The 22108-nt window shown below is 43.7% G+C and overlaps 1 protein-coding gene across 1 annotated transcript in view; it reads right to left on the reverse strand.

Moving 5' to 3' along the window:
• Window positions 1–6171: 6171 nt before the first annotated feature.
• The window catches only part of antxr2a (ANTXR cell adhesion molecule 2a), a 71092-nt gene continuing 55155 nt past the window's right edge, over window positions 6172–22108 (reverse strand). The window contains exon 16 of the mRNA XM_036213460.1: window positions 6172–9225. Coding sequence (XP_036069353.1) covers window positions 9115–9225 — 111 coding nt within the window. The 3' untranslated portion in view covers window positions 6172–9114. The remainder of the gene's footprint in view (window positions 9226–22108) is intronic.

A 22108-nucleotide genomic window follows, 5' to 3' on the forward strand; every position in this document is an offset into this window, starting at 1 on the left:
AAATGTTTGAGTTGGCTTCTGCTTGTAATTGATTGTATAAAATGTGGCACTTTCACAATATGAAAGAATAAAAATGAACAAAGATGCAGAGAGAAGCTTCCAGTTAGGTTGCAGAATGGATCTCCCATCTGGACTGTAGCTTGAAAACACTTGCAAGCATGAGAGTTGTAATCCAGTTGCAAGATGCTTATTTTGCAGTGATAAGCTTCCGGCTTTGAAGGACTTTATTACCAGAACAGAGACGTTTCTCCACATTGGAGCTCTGTAGTCTTTACAGCAGCTTAGTTAATCTGGGGTTTACTTAATCCAACAGCAACAGGTTGACTGCAAAACTCATGACTCTCCTCTCTCACACATGCCTGTTCATCAGACGAAGATTAGGGGGCGTTTACACGCCCAACGTGCACGAAGGTGTGGATGCTACGCTGTTTGTGTTGGCCTTCAGAGGCTCTGCGTCCGTCCAAACAAACGGACCCTCAGCTTTGGCCTCAAAGACCGTCACAGCCACACATCCAGAGGAGCTGGAAGATGGCCGATCTTCTGTTTGTTTTTCTGCTGCAGTGCCTTCAGACACACCAACATTTGCTTTGAATCCCTGGAAACAAATGTTTCCAGTGGAGTCTGGACATTTACCCCCAAAGTTTTGGATAAAGATGTCCTGGATCCACTTTAGTTCAGTGAATCGGATCAAATCAGATTGTTCAAAATAAACCACTAGAGACTTTGAATCAGATCGGCAACCACAAATTATGATGATTGTTAAAATAATTTCTTGGTCAGGGTCCTCTAAAATCCTCTCAGTCAGTCTTTGAGTCAGTATTCATGCAAGCCTATCAAATGACTGCTCTACAAGAAACTACTACGCGCTGGTCAAAGGACTGAAGTAAAAGATGACATCATCAGCAAACTAGTCACTGCAGCTGCCTTACTTTTACCAGAGAATAAGTTCATTGGTCAGGTTAAAATTCAAACTCTGGTCCAGAATTGGAAGACTGACACTGGCTGCTCTACAGCCACGAATCACTACCACTGTGGACCATTGCCTTCAGGCAAACCAGCAGCACTGGATTCACTGCTGGCTGCGATTCAACAGATACTGGCAGTGAAAGTGATGACTGTGATGTCTTTGTTCACAAGAAAAGTGTAACTGATGAGATAATATACTTTAAAGTCTGTATGTAAAAACATTTGTGAAATAAGTACTGCACAATAGCTCTGGGAATCTCAGGGTAACTGACGATATGATGTATGGCTGCATCGCAGTATTGCAAATATTCCAAAAATCAATATATTACTTTGGCAGTCTATGATATATCACTATTCTAAAAACTGATATATCTTTTTGCTTTCCTCGAAACCTTTTTTTACAACAATTTCAAACGCAATATAGTGTATAGTAATATAATGTCCTTTGCAGCAGTAAAATAAAATAATCAATAAATACTAACATATCTTTGTAATAATAACATACACTTTAAGGTAATGAATTAACAAAGCTCCAATTAATATATATCACTATATCAAATAGGCTCCTCACTTCAAAAAACAATAAATGTGGAACTTCACAATGTTGCATTTTAATTATTTCACACTTGATGTTATTATTATTGAGGCACAATATCAATGTTCATCCAATTATTATTATATGATCATTGCTTTCTACAGTGCTGGCAAATTGCTGGTAATTTCCCCTTCTTTTATTAACAGTTCATGCACATATCTTTGATAAACAACACTTTAGTCATGTGCTCCACATGTGTGCCCCTAGAATGGAGACCTGTTAAAACTGCAGCGCCGTCTCACCTGGATGGTCAGACGCTGTGCAGCTCTCCGTCAGAATCCGGTGTATTTTAGCACGGTGTTTTAACAGTTTACAGCTGTTGCCGCCCTTACAGCCATTGAAACAGAGCGCTGTCTGTATCTACTTTAGAAAAACACAGACACACTTTGGACCTTTTTGCTTGCAGCCGCTTTGCCATCCGCGGGCGTTTTAACAGAGGAATATGAGAGACCAGGGGAAGCTCCTCCCCTCTGCACCGCTGCAGGAAAAGCAGCGAGGAAAGACGGAGAGTAGTAGTGCACAGCGTGCCCGCGCTATTGCCACGCCACTACACTGTTAATACCATTAAAGCTACAAGCTTATCGGTCCAGTAAAAATTGATGACATGGCACCAGTACCAAACATCCCTCCATAGTCGTGCTCATGAGAAGCGTCCCCTGGTGGACTTCTATGGTATTATTTTATCAACAGATAAAGGGAAGAAGGGGACCGGAAATCGTCCGTGAGTTGAAATATCGTGATAATTTGCCTTACTGATATTTCGTCACACCTTCTACAGTAGTTAGGATAGGGTCCGGCAGCCCTGTGACCTCAAAAGGGATGAAAGTTCTGTATAAGCTGTATTATGCTACTGTTTTATTTACAGGTGCTGTCATATTTTGCTGAACCTTAAACACCAAAACCTTACAACCCTTTGTCCAGTTGGAAAGCTACCAAAGGAAAATCTCTCTCTCTTGCTAAACCCATCCTCTACATTCTGCTACCTCCTCTCCTTCAGGGCAGCTTTTCTCAGCACCGTTTGAAAAAATAAACATGCTAGCCTTCCCAAAAGCATGTTACTCTTTATTTTAATGTATTTGATTGTGATTTACCAATAACAATATGTGGAAAACCAGTCTTCATAAAATGCCTTAGCTTAACATTTCACATCAGGAACTTCTGACACTGATTTAGAGCATGTGTCAAAGTCAAGGCCCGTTATATCCAGCCCCCGGGCCATGTTCATATTTATATCATTTTGACAGGATATAATTTTATGGAGAACAAAATCCTTTGAGATATTTATGAGTTTCATTTTTATATAAAATGACACACAAGTAAAGAAATTTGAGGTTTTGTTCTTTTAACATTTATTTTATTTTTAACTAGTATAGTTTTGACAGAATATATTATTATAAAGAGTAAAATATTGAAAGTTGTTTGAAGTTCAAGTTGATTTATTCTGGAATAATATTCCTGACTGTTTTTATTCATATTTGTGTTAAAAAAAAGTTACCTTTTAAAAGTTTGACAATTTTGTTTTTTTATGTGTTACATAAATGTTTATCCTGTTCGGCCCACAACCTAATGTGTGTTTTGGATTTAGACCCCCTGTGCGATTGAGTTCGACACCCCTCATTTAGAGTGGGGCGTCAGAAACATTTCCACATCCACTCATACACACAATAATTGTTGACTAATTAACTAATTGAAAAAGGGTTATGAAATAATGGTTAGTGACAGCCCCAGTGGCGTCACAGAAGATGATCCCACAACAGGGAAATTGATTTGCTATCAACAGATAAGTGACAGGTAAGGTGTGGTGAAGGTTACTCACAACCACTGACAAGTCATCTATGAGTCAACCACTGCTGCTCAGCAAAACCAGTGGAGGTCCTTAAGACGGAGCTGGCTCCCTCCTGGAGCTGCAGGTGGGGGCTCAGCCTGCAGACATGTGTTCGCCTCACTCCAGCCCTGCGCCGCATATTGAACACATTAAAAGTTCACGTTGGAGGGAGAGGCGCAGCTGTGCGGGGACAGAGGCACAGCCAGAGTGTGAGCAGTCCTCGCTCCACCAGGCTGCTGGCCCTCCTCTTCACAGCCCCTGTCCACACACGTGCACGCTGCCCACACACGCGCACATTGCCCACACAGCGCTGCCATCTGGCCTGCTGGGAAACCAGAGCCACCTGAGACTCGGCCAAAAACATGATGCTCACTGACGACTCCAGCATCTCAGTGATTGTAAAAGGGATGAATAAAACTCACAGGAGCTACAGTCAGGGACAGAAACATGTCTTCACTGCTCAGCAGCCTCCCTGGAAGATGCCAGTAAAGAGAAGCTGCATGTAACCCAAGCTGAAAGGTGTGTCCTGCTGTAACTGTAAGGAGTGATCAAACACCATGATATCATATCAATATCAGCATCAGCAGATGGCTGCATCAAATATTTCAGTAGTGCTTTGACTGCACCACCATGGAAGTCCTGACACTGAACGTCAAACCCCCAAACATCAGCTAAAAGCAGCGTTGGGTTCCGTCACCACATTCAGTATCCTGTTCAATCGCAGCCTGACCAAACAAGCTGCTTTCGGCAGCTTCGGTTTGATTGGATTTAGACTGCTGAAAATGCTATTTGAACAGGTTGGTTCTGCTGGCCTTGTCACCTCCACATTTGGTTTTGCCGTTACTTTTTTGTCCTCCCTTTCATGCTAATATGGAAAGAAGACTCTCTTGTTCTTTATGTTACATCCTTTTCCTAAACGGGAGTCATGAGCTGAGTGGAGGTCCAGCCTGTGAGAGGGAATCATTTCTCAAAGAAACCTCATTTCAGTGTCAGGGAACAGATAATAAAACGCTGGAAAAAAAGGGGTTTAAATAAAACACTTAATATTTTCTTACAATCAGTAATCAGCATATCCACAGAAGCAGCTCTATGCAGACCCACCCTTACAAAGAAGGAGGATGATGGGTAATCGGGCTCTGACGCAGCCTGATGCTGCGAGCAGCGATGGAGTGAGCAGTAAAGGTCTGTGCAGCAGCGGCACCACTCATCTGCAGACCGTCAGGGACTCTGTTTCAGGGAGGACAGAAGCTGCTGTACGATCCCCCCCCTTCACATCCTCAGGATTTTTGGTTCTTTCTTACTTAGATGATCAACACTTCTGCGAAAGTATGTCTAATCTGTGTTATGAAAGAGCTGAACTGAAGATGTTTTGCTGTTGAAAATTGAACATACAAATTCAAAATAAGTTAAAATAACATGCAATTTCTTTGATTTTTTTATGCAAAATTACACTTTACTAATTGTTTGAAATGTGATAATTAATAATATCACAAGTTAAGTGCAGTTGGGTCCCTGTGCCCCTCAAGTACAAGGTTGTGTCAGGAAGGGCATCCGACGTAAAAACTCTGCCAAATCACTGATGAGAAACAGTGGGGGCTGTTACGCTGTGGCGACCCCAAAGGGATAAGATGAAAGTGAACTACTACTACTTTGGATACAATCAGCTCATGTTGCAAAAGTCAAAACTTTGGCAATTTATGATGAAGTCGTTTATGAGAAATAATATCTTTACCCCCCTAGTCTTGACCCAACCAGGCCCAGCTTGTTGGGACTGTTTTTCCTCTGCTGGACACTTCAGTGCATGATGTGGCTTGTCTCTATCCGCATACTGTATGTGTCAAACGGTTTTTACTGTAGCAGCACAGGGTCAACTCCCCAACATCCCAACAGATTATGACCAGGTTACCATGGCGATACAGGCGGGGACTGGAGTTCCATAGTCCTTAAAGCTGACAACTGGAGATGTAAAGTTATGCTTTAAAAAAAATTACTTCTCACTGGGAAGAGAACAGACTGAAAACCACAGATATGAACAAAATCATGTTGGTCAAAAGGATTAAAATCAATCAGGAAGTTTCTCTTCCTGTTGGGTCTTTACTGTCTTTGCCTTTTTATGTACATGTGATGCTAAAAAAATGTCAAAAAAAGTTTCTCTGTTTAAATGGATTTTTATTTATAGCTTTAATTTCCAATTTCAAATGAATATTACATTTCTAAAGTGTGACCGTTAAAGGCATTGTATCTTCACAGAGTTCATCTTTTCTGTATCTATTCGTGTGTGTAGATACGTATCAATTCACGTGAAAGACAAAGATACATGCCTAGTAAACATCATGCAGGCGCAGAAATGTAGATTACACAGAAAAAAAAACTAATAAGATTTACTTAAGAAAATCCTCTCAACAGTTTTCACTAACAATTCTTGATTAAATTTTACTGCATTTATGAATATAAAAACTACCAACAACAATCTAGTAAAATTTACTTACGTCCACAAGTAAGGTTATTATCAAATCTTAAGTAAATAGAGCAAACATAAATTTCTCTAATAAAATTTACATAATATTAATGAATGCTCCAAAAGTGATTACGACAATTTAAAAAATAGACCTTACTAATAAACAATCATATTTTTTGATTACTTCTAAAAAATAAGTAAACTTTACTTCTTTATTAGAAAAATCTATGTATTTGCATAATATTTGAATTATTATGTAAATATTATGAGGAATGATTAAGTATATATTACTGCTGCAAAAAGTTTGTTTTTTCAGTGTAATACGTTTCCACAGAACTCCACAAACAGGACGGTGGGTTGAGTGTCCAGGTCACACTGCTACGCTCTACCTTCTCTTCTTCTCCCTCCTTCAGTCACTGATTAGACACAGTAAGGCCAGCTCTGTGTCTGAATGACAACAACGGCGGTATGGGGAGGCGGCACCTCCTGAGCATGGAAGCAGCAGGCCTGGAGGTGCAGCTGTTTCCTGCCGGAGCCTCCTGTTGGCGTTCACCCCCCATCACCACCCTCGCCGGTTTTGTCAGAGTAAGTGCACATCATTGGCAGCTAAAAGCTCTGGGCACCGTCCCTCTGGTTGTTCCAGAGAAATGCCAATCGTTTTGGCGTCAGCGGGGCCCTCACAGACGGCGCATGAAGGCACAGATGGCACTAATGGACGAGCAGAATCCAACGGGGGGACCGGGACAGAGCCACACCGGAGTGCCGTCCAAATAACTGTAGTGTGAATGTACTGTATGGCCAACGTGGCGCTCTGCTGTAGCGGGGCGGGAGCCACGGCAATGCGGCATAAAGAATTTAAAAGGATAAAATAATCATAGGAGTGGGAGACTGTGGGAGGATCCTGCCAACAGGATCAGACAGAGATTGTTTCTGGGCCGGTATGTGCTGAAGTGATGTCCAAATCAACCCACTCCAGTCAGACAACTGGGTTCACAGCTAATGGACTGACTGCAACACCACACACGGCCAGGTTATGGACCCCCCCCATAGAGACAACGGTGCTTTGGTTCAACATGTGAGCCAGCAGAGGAGCAGTTCACAGCCTGTGGGGCCAAACTCATTTAGAGCAGTGTCGCCCTCCATCCCCACATGCAGCCGAGGAGCCGCAGCTTGTGGTGCAATGCATTCATAAAAGCCTCTTTAAGGCAAGCGCTGCTGAACAGATGCTTGTAGGAAGGACTAGTCACAGCTTTTACTTGTGTGAAGAGACTTCTGCTGTGAAGCCGTGTTCTCTAGAAGTTACATACTTTTTGGTACTTCCTCAAAAATATTCCTGTGAGTCTTTTTTTGGAGAACAAAAAATCCTGACGGTACAAAAATAGGCTAGCCCGGGTCACAAAAAGACGTTAGGCAGGAATAAGCAAAAATAAGCTGCAGCACTGAGATCTCCGCAAAAGCAGAAAGGGGAAACTGGGCCTGCATCTGCTCCGTGTCTCAAACAACATGTGCAACACTTCTGCGGCTGATCCAAACATGGACCAGAAATAAACAGGAAGCCATTTGTTAATTCTCCTTCTGGGTGCCACAGTGGATCAGCATCCACAGAGAGCCGCTGGGCTCATCTGTACTTTTACATTATGAGGCGGCGCCACAACTGTCCTCCCGAGAGAAGCAAAGGCCTGCACCAAAACATAAGCTAGCTTCATGTCTGCAGGCGGCCGCCCCATCAACAAGAGTGAATGCTCTGCCGGCAAAAACTTTCTCCCTCTAATTAAGCTGCAAGGAATGGAGGTTGCTTCTGTTTAAAGCTCCCCAACTCAGGACCTCTGGTCCTCCCATCGGGAAGTCACATATTCATGAGTACATGTAAATGGTGCAATGTGGCATCTAGCAACCAATTCACATTCTGCAAATATGACATGAAGACATCAGACATGCAAACATTGCTCCTTCAAACCAGTCAAAAATCTTTTCACCGCCAGACTAAAATGTGCTGCGTGATTCTGCATAGTGCTGCTTTTCAAAACCAGAAGGACAAACTGTCTTTGAAAATGTCAGTTTTTTTAACAGCTACAATTGGAACATTTGAAAGATCAAAAGTATTTCAACCCTTGTTGCTGCTAATATGCATCAAACTATGTTGGCTCCAAAATTACCCTGATTTAGCAACTAATTGAAAACAAAAAACAATTGAAATTTCTCTATTTTTAAAAGAGAAATAAATGAAAGCATCAAGAGGTTGAAGCTAACTTCATGACTTCATACACTCATTTATGACCACGGTGCAGCACACGAGCAGAAAAAACTGAAAGTAAGAAACAAAAAGATAAAACTGAAAAAAAAAATCAAACACAAAACAGATTTATAACCCTAATAGAATTAACTTTATATGAATTTTCAGTAAACCTCTTTGTCAAAACTCATATAGGCATGAACGTTTAAACTAAATCATTATTTTGAAAAAGGCATTGAAATGTTGTACAGTGTGACCACAAACCCCTGAGGGTTTAAACTGGACTAGATGAGACTAAAACCACATAACTGTTTACGCACACATAACAATCAGATGTAAAGGTTCTGCTTGTTGCCTCCTCTTGCAGTGCTGGCACATGCCTGAATGCTTCCATAAACCAAAAAAAAAGACATTTTAGTGAAACTGCACAAACTCCAGATGGTAATCGACTAAAAGGTTAGGTTGATGTCTGTGCTCAAAAGTTCAATCAAACCTTCAACTAAACACAAACAAATCAAAAACGTTCCTGTTTATTTTTCCCAGCAATCAAACAAACATTTTGTAGAAACATTGGAGCATGAAACAAAAACCGTCTGGTTCTGTTGAAAACAAAGAAGAACATTTGAAGATTTCATTTGAACAGGAAACTGAGTTTTCCAGAATGTCCCTTTACTCTATGAGTGTGTGTCTTAGTCAGTTGAAGCTCCGCCTTGCTCTCAGCCCCACCCACAGCGGCATGCTGGATGAGGTCACATGCGATCTGCTCTGAGCGGAGACGCAGGCCATGCGACAGGGAGGGCAGTAATTGGAGAGAGCTGTCAAGTTGGGGGGCGGTGTGTTTGAGTGTGTGTCGTGCACGTGCCAGGGTGGCCCCCGTCCCACAGGGTGCCACACATTAAAAGTCCCTGATGAGTCTAATGCAGGAGGAAATGGCTCTGGCAGTGAGCCCGCTTAGGACGTGTCAGGGGAGGCTGGGGGTGGAGCTGCAGCGGCGAGCAGACAGAAAGAGGGAAACTCCATTCTTAACTAAAAGTTTGCTAGACATTCTCATAAAACGCAACAAACCCAAGAAGAAGCAGCAGCTCATGTTTCTGTTCCTCAGATGTAATTAGCAGAGGAAGATCACTGCCCTCCTCTTCTTCAGCAGTCTATCAACACATTAAAGATGCAGATTTGCAGCTAATGAGACGTGATAGCAGCAGAAAACAAACGCAGCCAGACAAACATGCAGTTGACATGATTAACTGCAATTACAGAAAGGTAAAACAAAGGCATTAATGGGAGTTTGTGTCTAATCACAGACACAAAGGCTGTAATTGCGCTGATGAATTTGTTGGTATTAGTTCTTCTGACAACTTTTTTGGGACGGGGGGGTGGGGGTGGGGTGTCATGAACATCTGCAGCTTTCAACCAATATTTGCTGAGTTCTTTCAGGTTTCCCAGCCCTTCCTCTGGTGTTTTTGTGCTCTTGCTTTTGCAGCAGCACCTGCTGTTTTCTGGACGGCTGTGGGGCAGTCGACTCCTGGTCGGAGGATTGTGGGTTCCATTTCCGCCTTGCCCACCCATGTGTGGAAGTGTCCTTGGGCAAGACACTGAACCCCGAATTGCCTCTGGTGGGAGGTTGGTGCCAGTGTTCAGCAGCAGAGCCACCACCAGTGTGTGAATGTGTGTGAATGTAAAGCACTTTGGGCCTTCAAGGAAGGTAGAGAGCGCTTTACAAGTAAACGCCATTTACCATTTTGTCCGTGATGGTTAACATGTTTCTGTTAAAGTTTGCATCGTCTCCACCACTCCCCTCAACAGTTGTGATAAAAGCAGTTTGCTGCTCATCCCAGCCCTATAAGCAAGCTTCATGGCTCACAGCCCAAATCCATCTTCCTGCTACAACTTTCATCTGATTTTACAGCTAAACTCCAGCTTTAAATCTACCACAGAAAGCTTGATATTTACAAAGCTGTAAACTAACAGGCTGGAAAGATGCTCCTGCAGGTGCAAAGGCTGGGTGATAAAACATCTCGTTAGCTGTACTGGGGAAAATATGCTTATCATGCCGCATTTTAATGCAGGCAGTAAATAATGCGACGGTCGGCCAGCCGTGCTAGAAACACAACAGCGTGAAAGAGCCTGAAGCTACAGCCACTGCAGGGAGGCCTTTGTTTCTCCTTTCTTCTTCAACATCAGCTCCAAACTGTGAGAAGTGGGTTAATGTGACCTGAGTGCAGAAGACATGAGCAGCAACACGCACACGGGTACACTAACAACAGGCATTTACCACACAAACACACACTCACTGAGCCGCGTGGGGGGAGGCAGCATGACCAGAAATCAGGGTGGGAGTCACATTTACACTGATACTTCAAAAACAACTCAGTTCAGGTTTGGAGAGTTTACAAGAAAATAAAAGTCTCTGTCAACTTTACTGTAAAGACTCAGAATCTTTTGTTCTGCATAGGGCTGGGCGATATAGGAATTTTCATATTGCGATATCGTTTTTTTTTTCATATTGTGCAATAACGATATTAAAATCGATATCAATCAAATAATCAAAGTAATCTTTATTGCAAACAGATTTACGACTTCAGATTTTTACACCTTAACTTTGCCCCCCCATTAAATCTTAGTTAGTTCAAATTAAACTTCCATTATTTTTTGTATTAACTGTAGTATTGAAACTAACTGTGAGGAACATTTAAATATTTCTAATAAATATTGTACATATACATAATGTACACAATAGTTAAACCATAACGGTGGGATGTTTTCAATAGGCTGTACAGAAGTTCTGATTTATTTTAATCTGACTGCAGCACATAGAAGTTCATTTCAAATTAAAATGAAGTCTTAAAAACATTGTTCTAAAGCAGCAAATATATTGCAGTTATTTTTAAAAATATTTTCTAATTTCTTCTGAACATAAAATAGGTACTGCTGTGCAGCAGAAGATAATAAAATGTAAACTTAAAATAAACAGTTCTGATAATAGATTTAATCATCATTTCACTCAGTCATCTGACATGTGTACATGTTGGAGGATTGATCAAACACATAAGATCTCTTCATTTAGTGTCATGTCAGGAGTCGTTAAAACAAGTTTATTTTACTATTATTAGATCACCTCATTAAGAAATGAGCATAAACGGCACAAATGTAACTAACAAATTCATTATTGATACATAATAAAACAACAAATTATTCTAATTCGAAGCTCTATACAAAAGATTTTGGCTAATATTTTAACAAAACCCTCAAACTCATCTCAACTCCACAGCCACAATCGAGTCCCCGCCCCGGTTAGTCGATTGTATAAAAGATTTTGTGTTTAAGCGTCGCTGGTGTTAAAGGGTTAGGAAGCAGGTGGGTGATTGTGAGATTGGAGTCAGGTAAGTTAGTCCTCTGGAGACTGCTCCCACTGGTGACCAGAGGGGGCGTCAGAGCTCTGACTCCTGACAACTCCCTCCAACTTTACAGTCCCACTCTAACTACATTTTGTTCTTTTGTAAAATTTTTCCCAATAATCTATTAATTATGATCATGTCGTTTTTAGCCCAAATCAAAATATATATTTTACTATTTTTTAAAGATACATTCTATGCACAGCAGCGAGTTTTGAACGTGGAAGCCCAAAACGCTGGTTTCCAGGCCTTTGCATAGACCTTTCGTTGAAAGTGGACACTTGAATGTGTGTTGCGGTGACCAGTGTGAATGTAGCTTTAATGTTCTTCAGTCAAGACAAAGCTACACGTTTCTCACTCAGTGTAATTAAAGCCGAGCAACTCTGGATGAAAAAGCATCTCACTCTGGTGAGTTCTGATACCACCAGCCTCCATCTTCTGACCTTCAGCGTTAACCGCGTGGCTATGATACAAGCTTCAGAAGAAGCTGAAACTTCCTAAAGATGAAGATGCCATTGTGAGTCGTTCATCATCTATTCATGCCACAAGGTCCCCCCTCAGCTCTAGCAGGCGTTCTCCTGGACCAGGGGTCGGCAACCTTTAACAGTAAAAGAGCCATTTGGGCTCGATTTCTACTCATCAAAGCCTAGAAGGAGCCGTAGTCTTACTTTAGACTTTAAGAAATTTGGATTTCCATTCATTACCTTCTTTCTTCTAATAATAAATATAAATTATGTGTATTTTTGGCACAGAAAAGAGCAAAAATATAAAAAGAGCCTAGCATCTGTGAAAACTTAATTTTATTTTCTTTGTTACGTTTGACAGAAGCTCAAATAACTTATTTTCAAAATAAAAGATGTTCTGCGTCAAACAGGATCATCTCAGTGCAGCTCTGAGCAGCTAGTAACCAATGTTGTTCAGCATGAGATCATTTGTGCTTTTAACTCATAAAAGATCAAACTTTTAACCAAAGTTTCTCTTCCATATAAATCTGTTCATTCTGGAGGTAGAGTTGATCAAACAAGATGTCTTCAGGTCAACAGGATGTAAAAACCTACATAGTTTATCATCTATGTGAACCTCAGACATCAGTTTATACTCATCTAATTAAATAAATGCTAATTAAATAATCCGTACTTTAAAAAAAATGCTATTTTACTTTTATGTATTTATTTTAGTTCTGTTTCCCCTCTCTGTCCTCAGCAGTCTTACACTGCTGGGTTTTGTTATTTTAGTTTGGATCTTGGTTGTCTTAGTTTGTGGGCTTTGTTTATTTGTTTTCTTTAGTTAGTTTTGGTTAAGCAGTCATTATCAGGAGCTGCTGACTCTGACGGTCGACATGTCTGTGTCAGCAGTCTCCATGACTAATTTTATGTTTATCCAAGGAGCCACCATGGAGAGATAAAAGAGAGACATGAGGATCTGGAGCTGCAGGTTGCAGACCTCTGACCCAGACGTTCCCTATTTTTCCACCTGGACCATTCATTCTTTTCCACCAGAAGCTGCAATATGTTTTTTTCATGAGCAAGGCTCATTCAGGCCTTTGACAGAAGAACAAGATTTTATCCAGAACATAAAACCACCAAGAGGTGACAAGGTCATTATTTGTGCAGCTGTGCTTGATTTTTACACCACTCAGTTAGAAGTTCATTTCCTCAAGGCCAGATCTGCTCAGGCATCTGTAAACACCTTCTCTCCAAACATTTACCTAGCCTCTCTGGAAGTCTGTAGAAGAGTAGGAACGGGAAACTTTATTAGCAGGACAACCCCCCCTTAAGACCCAGCAGTAAAATCTGTCAGGTCAGCACTTCCTGTTCAGACGCTCACTGGCTCTTCGTCTTCATGGAGATAATTCTTGGGAAGACTGTTTGTTTGGGGAATGGGTGTGAACGACACACAAGTCCATCAAATCAATTAGAGTTTTATGCAGAGACGGCCTGGCTCGGTCCGGGCTGCGAGAGCTTGGCCTGATCTTTTGTGAGGGGTTATGTGAGTCAGAGCGTTTCCACAGCCAACAGTCATGACTCGTGTACTCACAACACCAGCGAGAGCACAGGGAGGAGGGGTGAAAAGCCTGCATATGGCCAGAGCCAGCGTGTCACATTTGGGCTCTGATTGGGCTCAGATGCTCACACCAGTGAACTTGAGGACTGTGAGGCTGCAGCTCTGCTGTAGTGGATGAAGCTCCGCCGCTGACCAAGTGCATTCTATTTTTCTTGTTTCAATTCAAGGTAACACAGCAGTCATCATCTGTGTCCAACTTTGCACAAGTAAGTGACGAGAACCAGAAGAGACTTTCCGGTAAGTTAAACTGTAAATGTTGAAAAGGGATCTCTGAAAGGGTCATTTCCTAAATAAAACCTTTTGAGAAAGTCTGGATCTGTTGTGTAAAGAGATGCTGTGAATAGTTTTTGTTCCCAGTTTTTTTTTTTTTATTGCTGACATACAAGATTTTTCAGCCGTGTGTGTCAGTCTGACACCACTTGGGTGAGCAGGAAGATGTTTAAAGTAAGAATATTTTAGGTCCAGTTGCTATGACTACTTCAAGGCAACACAATGCCTTGAAGTATGAATGAGAACTCTGATCGACGTGTGTGTGTGTGTCTGTACAACTGCAGGGGAGCTTTCAACAAAAGCTAACAGTCAGAACACAGTCATGTGTTTTTGGCATGATTTAGGGGGATTTTCAGTGTTTATGAGGCTCATAAACAGCATCATAAAAACTATTAGTTAAATCAGTAAACAAAAACATGGCTGCATCCACATGCAGTGCCTAACACAGAGCAGCTTTCCTGACCTGAAGTTAGTCACATCAACCTTTGGAGTTTGTCTCCAGTGTTTTCTTCCAAACCAGCTCGTTCATGTCTTCCCCGCAGGTCGGCTTGTCTTTACCCTCTTCATGAAACAATCCAGACTGATTGCAGCATGAAAAGTCTTCAATTAAATGACAGACTGTGTCAATAGTTTGAACAAATAGAAACCATAATTGTAGGCATACATATCACACATTCAGAGTAATTATTCAAACAAGAGTTTGAAGCTGCTCGACACTGGAAAGCTAAAAGCACTGCAGTGTCTGTGGTCCTGTCTTCATGTGAGCTCCATGATGAAGGTCTCAGAAGAAGCTCTGCATGATTGTACTTCATCTTTTCGTCTGGAGTTATCAGCCTCTCACGGCTCTGACATGTACGCTACATGTGGATGGAGGCAGTGTTTGCATAAGAATTCTGCCTGTTTGAGGTGATTAGGACTGAACGGTTTACTTTCTGGTGCACACACATGGACTCAATTTTCCTTTCTTTCTGCTGTGTTCAGCAGCTGGGCAAACAGTACGCAGTTCAATGTTTCCTTTTGATTTGATGATTTCATCTACAAACAAACAATCCTAAATTAAGACAAAAGAAGCATTTAGGCCCAAACATTGTCTGTTTTGTAAACTGCCGGGAAGTCAAATCTTTAAGTCTTTTCTTTAAAGGAGAGAGACACTTTTTGACATGGGTTCAAACTTAATTCACAACAGAACAGTGAAGTTTAAGATGCAAAACCTGACACATTTTCTGCTATCATTTCAAATGTGTAGCAGATCAGAAAGTGCTTTACTTCTCTTTACAGATTCACTAAAATATGGAGATTAGCCAAAGCACAGTTTCTCACACAAACGCTCTGATGTCCCAAAGGCCACAGGGGCAAGACCTGCAAACACACAAACCCCCCACCCCCGCGCACACTCCCACTCAAAGGCTCCACTGGCTCCTCAGCGGCTCCGGCTTCATTAGCAGAGGTTTGCATCATCTCAGCCCAAAACGTCACATGTCATCAGCGCTTCCATTCTTTATCAGCTCTTGCAGTACAGACAGTGTAACCTTCAGAAACCTGCTGCCCACAGTTTTACGTCTTAATTAGGAGCACTGTCAGAGGAGCGCAGCGCTCCTCGTCCCGATCAGAGTGGACAGAGAGGAACGGAGACACCGTGTGAAAAATAGAGGGGACGACAAAGTCAGATAAAGAGGCAGCAGACAAAGGCGGTGTGAGGAAGGAAGGAGTAGATACGAGGAAAGGGGCGACTAATGGGATGAGGAGGAGACGGAGAGCGGCTGCAGAGAAATGAAGGACGTACAGAGTTTGAGCTGCAGCTCAATCATGGGTGAAATGCTGAAAACATGAACCATCAAACAGAAATCCTGGAGGCTTTTATGGCCCCATAAACAAACGCTAACACTGTAATAGAGTTTCAAAGTTCTGTTCTGCAAGAGTTTGCTGCTGCAGAACTGGTAGCATCAGAAGAATGAACAAAAACAACCCTGAAAAGGAAAAGGAAGACTGTTTCCATGTAAACTATGAGCCAGAAAGAAGGAGAAAAAGAAGAAAAAAAACGGAAAATGTCCTTCTGTGAGGCATCACAGATACACTACATAAAACTACATATCAGGAAAAGAAAGTTTGATGTTTAAAATGTTGAAAACCCAGGGAGGAAAACGATCCTTTTTCATATTAGAGAGAAGTGCCCAAACACTCTTCCTGCTGCAGAATTGTGAAGGCCTGCTTTAAATGTCCCTGTGAGTCTGCCAGAGTGAGTCTGAGTGTGCTTGTGTGGTGGGGGATTCTTCTCTGTGACCAAAGCTGAATTTTGAAATAACGGAGACTTCAGTGTAGGCAGTCAACAGCAAGCATGAGAAGAAGAGGAGGGAGGAGGGTGATGCAGTGCTGAAGAGGAGCGGGGAAGTGTTGGCTGCGAGAAAGAGTGAAAATCCGGCTTAGCAGCGAAAACACTGGAGATGCTTGTGTCCTCGGTTTGGGGACAGCTGACGGGTTAACACTATTAAGACTGTGGAGAAGGCGGGACTGAATGTGCATCTGTGCTCCTCAACAGTGGGATTGAAGCATTCGCTCCCAGACGGACAGGCGAGCCGAGAGAACAGATTCTTCTGGTTTTTTCTTCCTCTATGATGAATTTGTCTTCCTGAGAACTCATCAACAGTAACGAAAAAACATTTCTTTCTTTAAAGGTTTCTGTTGCTGCCTCAGAAAACAGAAGAATGAGTGAAGAGCTGCACTTTCAGCATGAAGTCATCCTCTGCTACCATTACTCACTGTAATTGAAGAGGAGACAACCGATCAATTGTAAAAGATCTCTCTGTCATTAAGGTTAATAAGCTGTTTTAGAAAATCATCGTTAACATCAGATACATCCATCATGATATTAACAGACATTGATAAAATATCTTTACAAAGTTCTTTTTCCAGGTGTAACAAAACTAAAGACACGACTCGACAGGAAGAGCCTCTACATGGCGGCGGCGGGAAAAAGGAGCGACGGCCACATCTGGAAACCCTTCAACAATCTCTTCAATGTCACATCTGCACTTATTCCTACCATTCAATATTGAAAGACTTTAATTAATTTATAGAAAACTCAGCTCCAGTCAGAGGAATGAGTGAAGATCCAACCTCCAGACTGACAGGACACAAAGAAAGACCACGACTCAGACGTTCAGATGTTCCGTCCTGAGGTTCTGCTTCTGGATCGAAGCCTCAGATGTGCAGCGGAGCAGAGCTGCCTCCCAATGCCAGGTCTCCTGACAGAGACACCTACATGAGCTGGAAGGTCCAGAGGAATTCAAGGAGTCTGGGTTTATCGGCAGACATCTCGGCTTAAGCTCATTAGCATAATTAAGCGAATGTGAAGGGGTTAACGGAGTGGAGTCAGGGACAGGATGAGAGGCGACCCTTTCACCGCCGCTGACAGGACACCACTAATTCACCTAAATGCTCACTGACCACCAGGCTCCATGTCCTGGGCATGGAGGGGGCAGAAACAGGATAACCCTCACAGACTCATGGGGGGCCTGTGGGAGGCTGGGCTCTCATGTTCAGACCAGCAGGCTAAAATAAAAACGAGAACTTCCTTTTGCTTTGGTCAGTGCTCCATGGTGACTGACCAAAAGTCTGAAGTGGATGAGTGTTTCAGGGGGAATCTGACACAAACCGTCCACAGAGAAGGGGTAATCTCCCCACAGCTGGTCTGAACCGGAGCAACAGGGCGGAGGAGGCGGGGTCACAGAGACCCAGTTCCAGCGTGAATGCAGCCTCGTTAGTGACACTTCACTGATCCCTTCACAAAGGGTTTGGGGGGGCTTTCTGCAGGCTGCTCGCCTCGTTTTCCCACCAAACACATAAACAATAGCAATGTTGGGGATGAACCTGGGGGGCCGTGGCCCCCCGGGGAGGAGTCTGAGAGAAACTTTCAGAGCGTCATGGAGGCACATGTTTACATGTTTATTCATAACCTGATGTCTGTTATCAAACCCAAACATTTACTGAGGATCAGGTTACGTGGAGCTCCTCGAGGGGGGGGGGCTTCACTACATATTAGCGTGCAGTCACAGCATTACATTCATGTCTACAATGCATGGCAGGCTAATTGAATATTCACTGTGAACATATTCCCAGCATAACAGGACTCCCCGCTCCATCTTTTTGAACATTCAAAGTGGTGCAGGGGGGGGCAGCATTAGAATACCCCCCCCCCCCTCCCCGGGTGTGTCGGGGGGAGAGGTGAAGAGGACGACAGCACGGCGGAGGAGGCAGCAGCCTCTGCGCTGCTGACGTTAACAATAATGTAATTTAATTAAAGCTGGGTTCCTGGCGCCCCCCCACCACCACTGCGCTTTGATTTTAATAGGTGATGAAGAAACGGCTCGGCGCACGGCGACACCGCCGCTGCTCCGACCGGTCTGAAGGCTGCTGGGAAAAGAGGCACCGGCAGGACATCAGATCCTATCCTATCAGCTGTAGAGCAGGGAGGGCAGGGGGGTGCAGGTACCAGCCCCGGCCACCCAAACACAGCCCCCCCCCCATCAGCTAATGGAGAGGAAAACAGGAGCGCACAAACACTGGGGTCAAAAGCTTCAGAGCTGATGGAGACCGGGGAACAAAACAACAAAAAGCGCCTTGTCTTTGTGGGGTTTTCCTTCTCAGCTTCCAGCAGCAGCCAGACTCCGGTTCTGTCATTAATACAACCAGACGGAGCTGATCCATGGACCACCTGATCCCAGCCCTGTCCGTCAGTAACACATCCTGCTCTTCTCTCCGTTTACCACATTAGGCCACTTTCCACACCACTTCTCCACCCGGCTGCCACCAACAACAATTAGCTTCCCTTCATCGGTGCAGGAACGCACTGAGGGGGCGGGGGTCATGCAGTCAGGTCCAAACCGCAGATGGAGGAGGGGCAGGAAGTCTTTTGGGGGGGGGGGTCATTATCACATTTACAACCAGCCACATGGACATCTGCCCTAGTTTCCCTGGTTAAGGTGAAGAACACTAATCTGGTGAAGAGGGCGTAAATCTGCAGTTAATGCTGTCACTTTCCCTGTGAGGGCGGGGCACCTCAACACAGACTTCTGGGGCCAACAAAACAGAACTAATGAGGCCTAGGGCCCACCACTCCCCTGCAGCGCCCCGTACATAAAGTGGGCGCCCAAAGGCATTGAGTGGAGAAATGTCTTCCTGTCCCTCAAATCCAGACGATTCAAAGTGCTTTCTCCATTTCATCCTCACTGCCACACAAACTGCTCAGAGTTACAAAAAAAAAAAGCTCTCTGACTGAAAAGGTGCTGATGATTCAACAAGAGAAATGAATTCCACTTTCATTTATGTTAGATCTGTTTAAACAACAACCAAACTTATGGAAAACAAGAAAACATGAAAAATAATTTCTCATGTATTTTTTTTAACAGATTATCCTAAAGAGGCTATCCATCCAAAATGTGTTTCAACCCCAGCCTACCCAGCATGCACCTGGGCAACAGTTGAAGTGCTGCTTTAACTTTTTCATCTGCCTAAATGCTTCACCATCTTTACAGCTGAACCAACACAAATGTTGGGTTGGAAGTTGTTCACAAAGCTCCCGACTAAATAAACATCCTGAAGATTTCCGATGCATTCCCACAAATGTTGAAAGAGGAGTGGAGCTGTGGTTCCTCAGAGAAGCGGAGTGTCAGGATCAGCAACTGCTGCTGCTGCTGCCTGGTTGTTGGGCGTGAAACTGCCCAGTTCAGCTTCAGCTCTACTCCCAACACTTCATTATTTGTGGCGTTCCGCTTGAATTCCAATTAGCCTGTCAATTCAAACATCTCATACGCTCTGATCCCAGCGTTTGTTCAGAACTAATATCATTTGCCAGGATGCTTGGCTCTGATTAAGGTCTTATTGTGAAAAAAAGGCCTCCACTGCTCAGTGTGATGGTACATCTATCCTGCGTCGAAGCCTCACTGGGTTCTTTCCTTCAGCATGTGGTAGAAGCACATTAGCATGTTTGTCTTAACAGACATGAAGGTAGCAAATTATTCTTTGAAACAGCTGTGGAGAGAGCAAAGCAGCCTTCTGCCAACGCTGAAGAGCAGCAAGGATTCCTCATGTTTTGGCTCCAATAAGCCATTTGTTCCAACACTGAACAATACAGTTTGACGGCTTTTATTAGTTTCGAAGAAATGCTCTCACCATATTCACTGTGCTGTGTTAATTCATGGAGACAACGTGTGAAACGATGAGTGTGTGTGCATCTGTTTGCATGCTGCACTCTGTGCTCTGCTTTGCAGATCAGGGGACAAAGCCTCGTCCTTCCTCGCCGAGCTCCGCGGCGTTAGCAGCCACACGTTTTCACTTCCTCCTCTCCTGCCATCTGAAGAGAGCCGCTTAGCATTGGACGGCTTCCACGCCACCAGCTTGCAGCATCCAGCAGTGCAGCCTCTGTGAGTGCCGGTCCACTGTTGGTCCATGTTGTGGAGTCCAACGTTTAATCAGTGAGTTCATCAGGTCCTCTGGTGCAGCATGCTGACACTCAAGCAGGAAATTCTTCTGATTTCCAGAAGAACAGATTTTTTTTTTCTGGAGGAAACCGAGACTGCTGGACATTTTTATTTGAGATGACTACTTTTACTAAATAAAGCAAATAACCTAAGAAAACATTTTTGATTGGAAGATAACTAACTGCATAGTCGTGTGCATGTGCGCTCTCCAATAAAAAGTATTTCTGTATGCCTGAGAGTGATAAACATACTGGAAATGATTTTTTGCACCATCTGCTATAGAGGAAACTCTCAAAGAACTTGAGCTGCGTTTCTACGAAAACAACATTTCCCACAAAAATGTGACCCTCTTGCTCACAATGTAAAAATGCAGTGTAGAGGCCAGAAACGGGCTGCCAATGCGCTCAGTTTGTTTACAGTCATTATCCTCAAACTGACTGTGCTGAATGCTCATGAGGCACTTGTGTTAAAGCCACACGTTCCGCCTTCACGCCAACCCAACATCCCAGATATCAAGTCGCATTTCCATTCTAGTCTCAACATTTCTATATGCAGCCAGGACTGAGCAGAACTTCCCGGGAGGGGCGCTGGCCCACAGATCCACCATCTAGACAGCAGCACCTCTTCTGCGTTCAGCCGAGCAAATCTCAAGGAAAATGTCAGAATTAATCAAGTCCTGAAAGGGTGCATTCAAAGATTCAAGACCATCTTAGTGACAAGTGCTTCCACAAGGTAAAATGATGTGAAAGCAGTTCAGTATCTGACAGATCTCCTGCGTGAGGAGGGGGAGGGGGGGCAAGTTTAACACAAACACGTCGCTTTTCTGACACTGCCCAAAAGTCTGATACTTTAACCCTCGTGCTCTCTTATGGGGTCCAGATGACCCCAACCTTACATTGATGTGTGATGACAAATGTGGGCAGGATTTATGTCTGCCACGGACACCAGTGAAGATAAAAAATCATTGAAAAAAAGTTCAGCGCGCTGTCTTGTGGGGTCCAGATGACCCCACTTTAATGTAAACATGTCTAGGACAGTACAAGGGTTCCACTGCATGAGTAGGTTTGAAGTGAGAATCTGGACATTGGGGCCGTTTCTGCAAGAACCCCATTTGTAAGAGGAGGAGGCGTCTGTGCAACCCCCCAAACAGACCCCCAGCTTCTGAACGTCCAATCAAAGCTGAGCTCAGCAGCAGTGTGTGGCTCTGTTGGATAATACTATTAACCTGCACACACAATGCAACACACTCAGCCCACGCGTCCCCCAGCGAGGAACAGACGAGAGGAACGAGTCCAACTGCAGAAACAGGAACTGTGACGCCTGCTCGCTGCTCCTCATCCGTAGGAGGACTCGCAGGATTTAATGAATGCTGTGGCAGCACTCACCTCACACCTCGTTCTGACGCTCCGCAGACAGCTGCTTTCACAAACTAAATCTACAATGTGAACGGCAATGCCGGGGGGGGGCAGGTATTCACACCAATCCCCCTCTTCAAAAGAGCTCGGCTGAGCTACCCCCTCCACCACCTCTTCTACCTGCCATCCGCACTTGCTTACTGGCGGAACTTGGCGGCAGATGTTGCTGTGCTAAGTCGGCTCTGAAGTGCCTCCCCGGCTCCCCGGTCTCACCGACAGCACAGTCAAACCGCATTAGATCTCTTTATTTGTGCCTGGGGCAAGTTCGGCACCGCAGCTGTGTCCACCCCCGCTCTACCTTTGGTGTCGAAGGCCCTCAGGCGCTAAATGTGAAACCAGGAAAAAAAGGAAAAAAAAAACAGTTTCACTCCATTTTCTGTCTCTCTTCTGCATCTGCTGACAATCCTGCAGCCA

This window comes from Oryzias melastigma, linkage group LG9, assembly GCF_002922805.2.
Source record: "Oryzias melastigma strain HK-1 linkage group LG9, ASM292280v2, whole genome shotgun sequence".
Classification (NCBI taxonomy): Eukaryota; Metazoa; Chordata; class Actinopteri; order Beloniformes; family Adrianichthyidae; genus Oryzias; species Oryzias melastigma.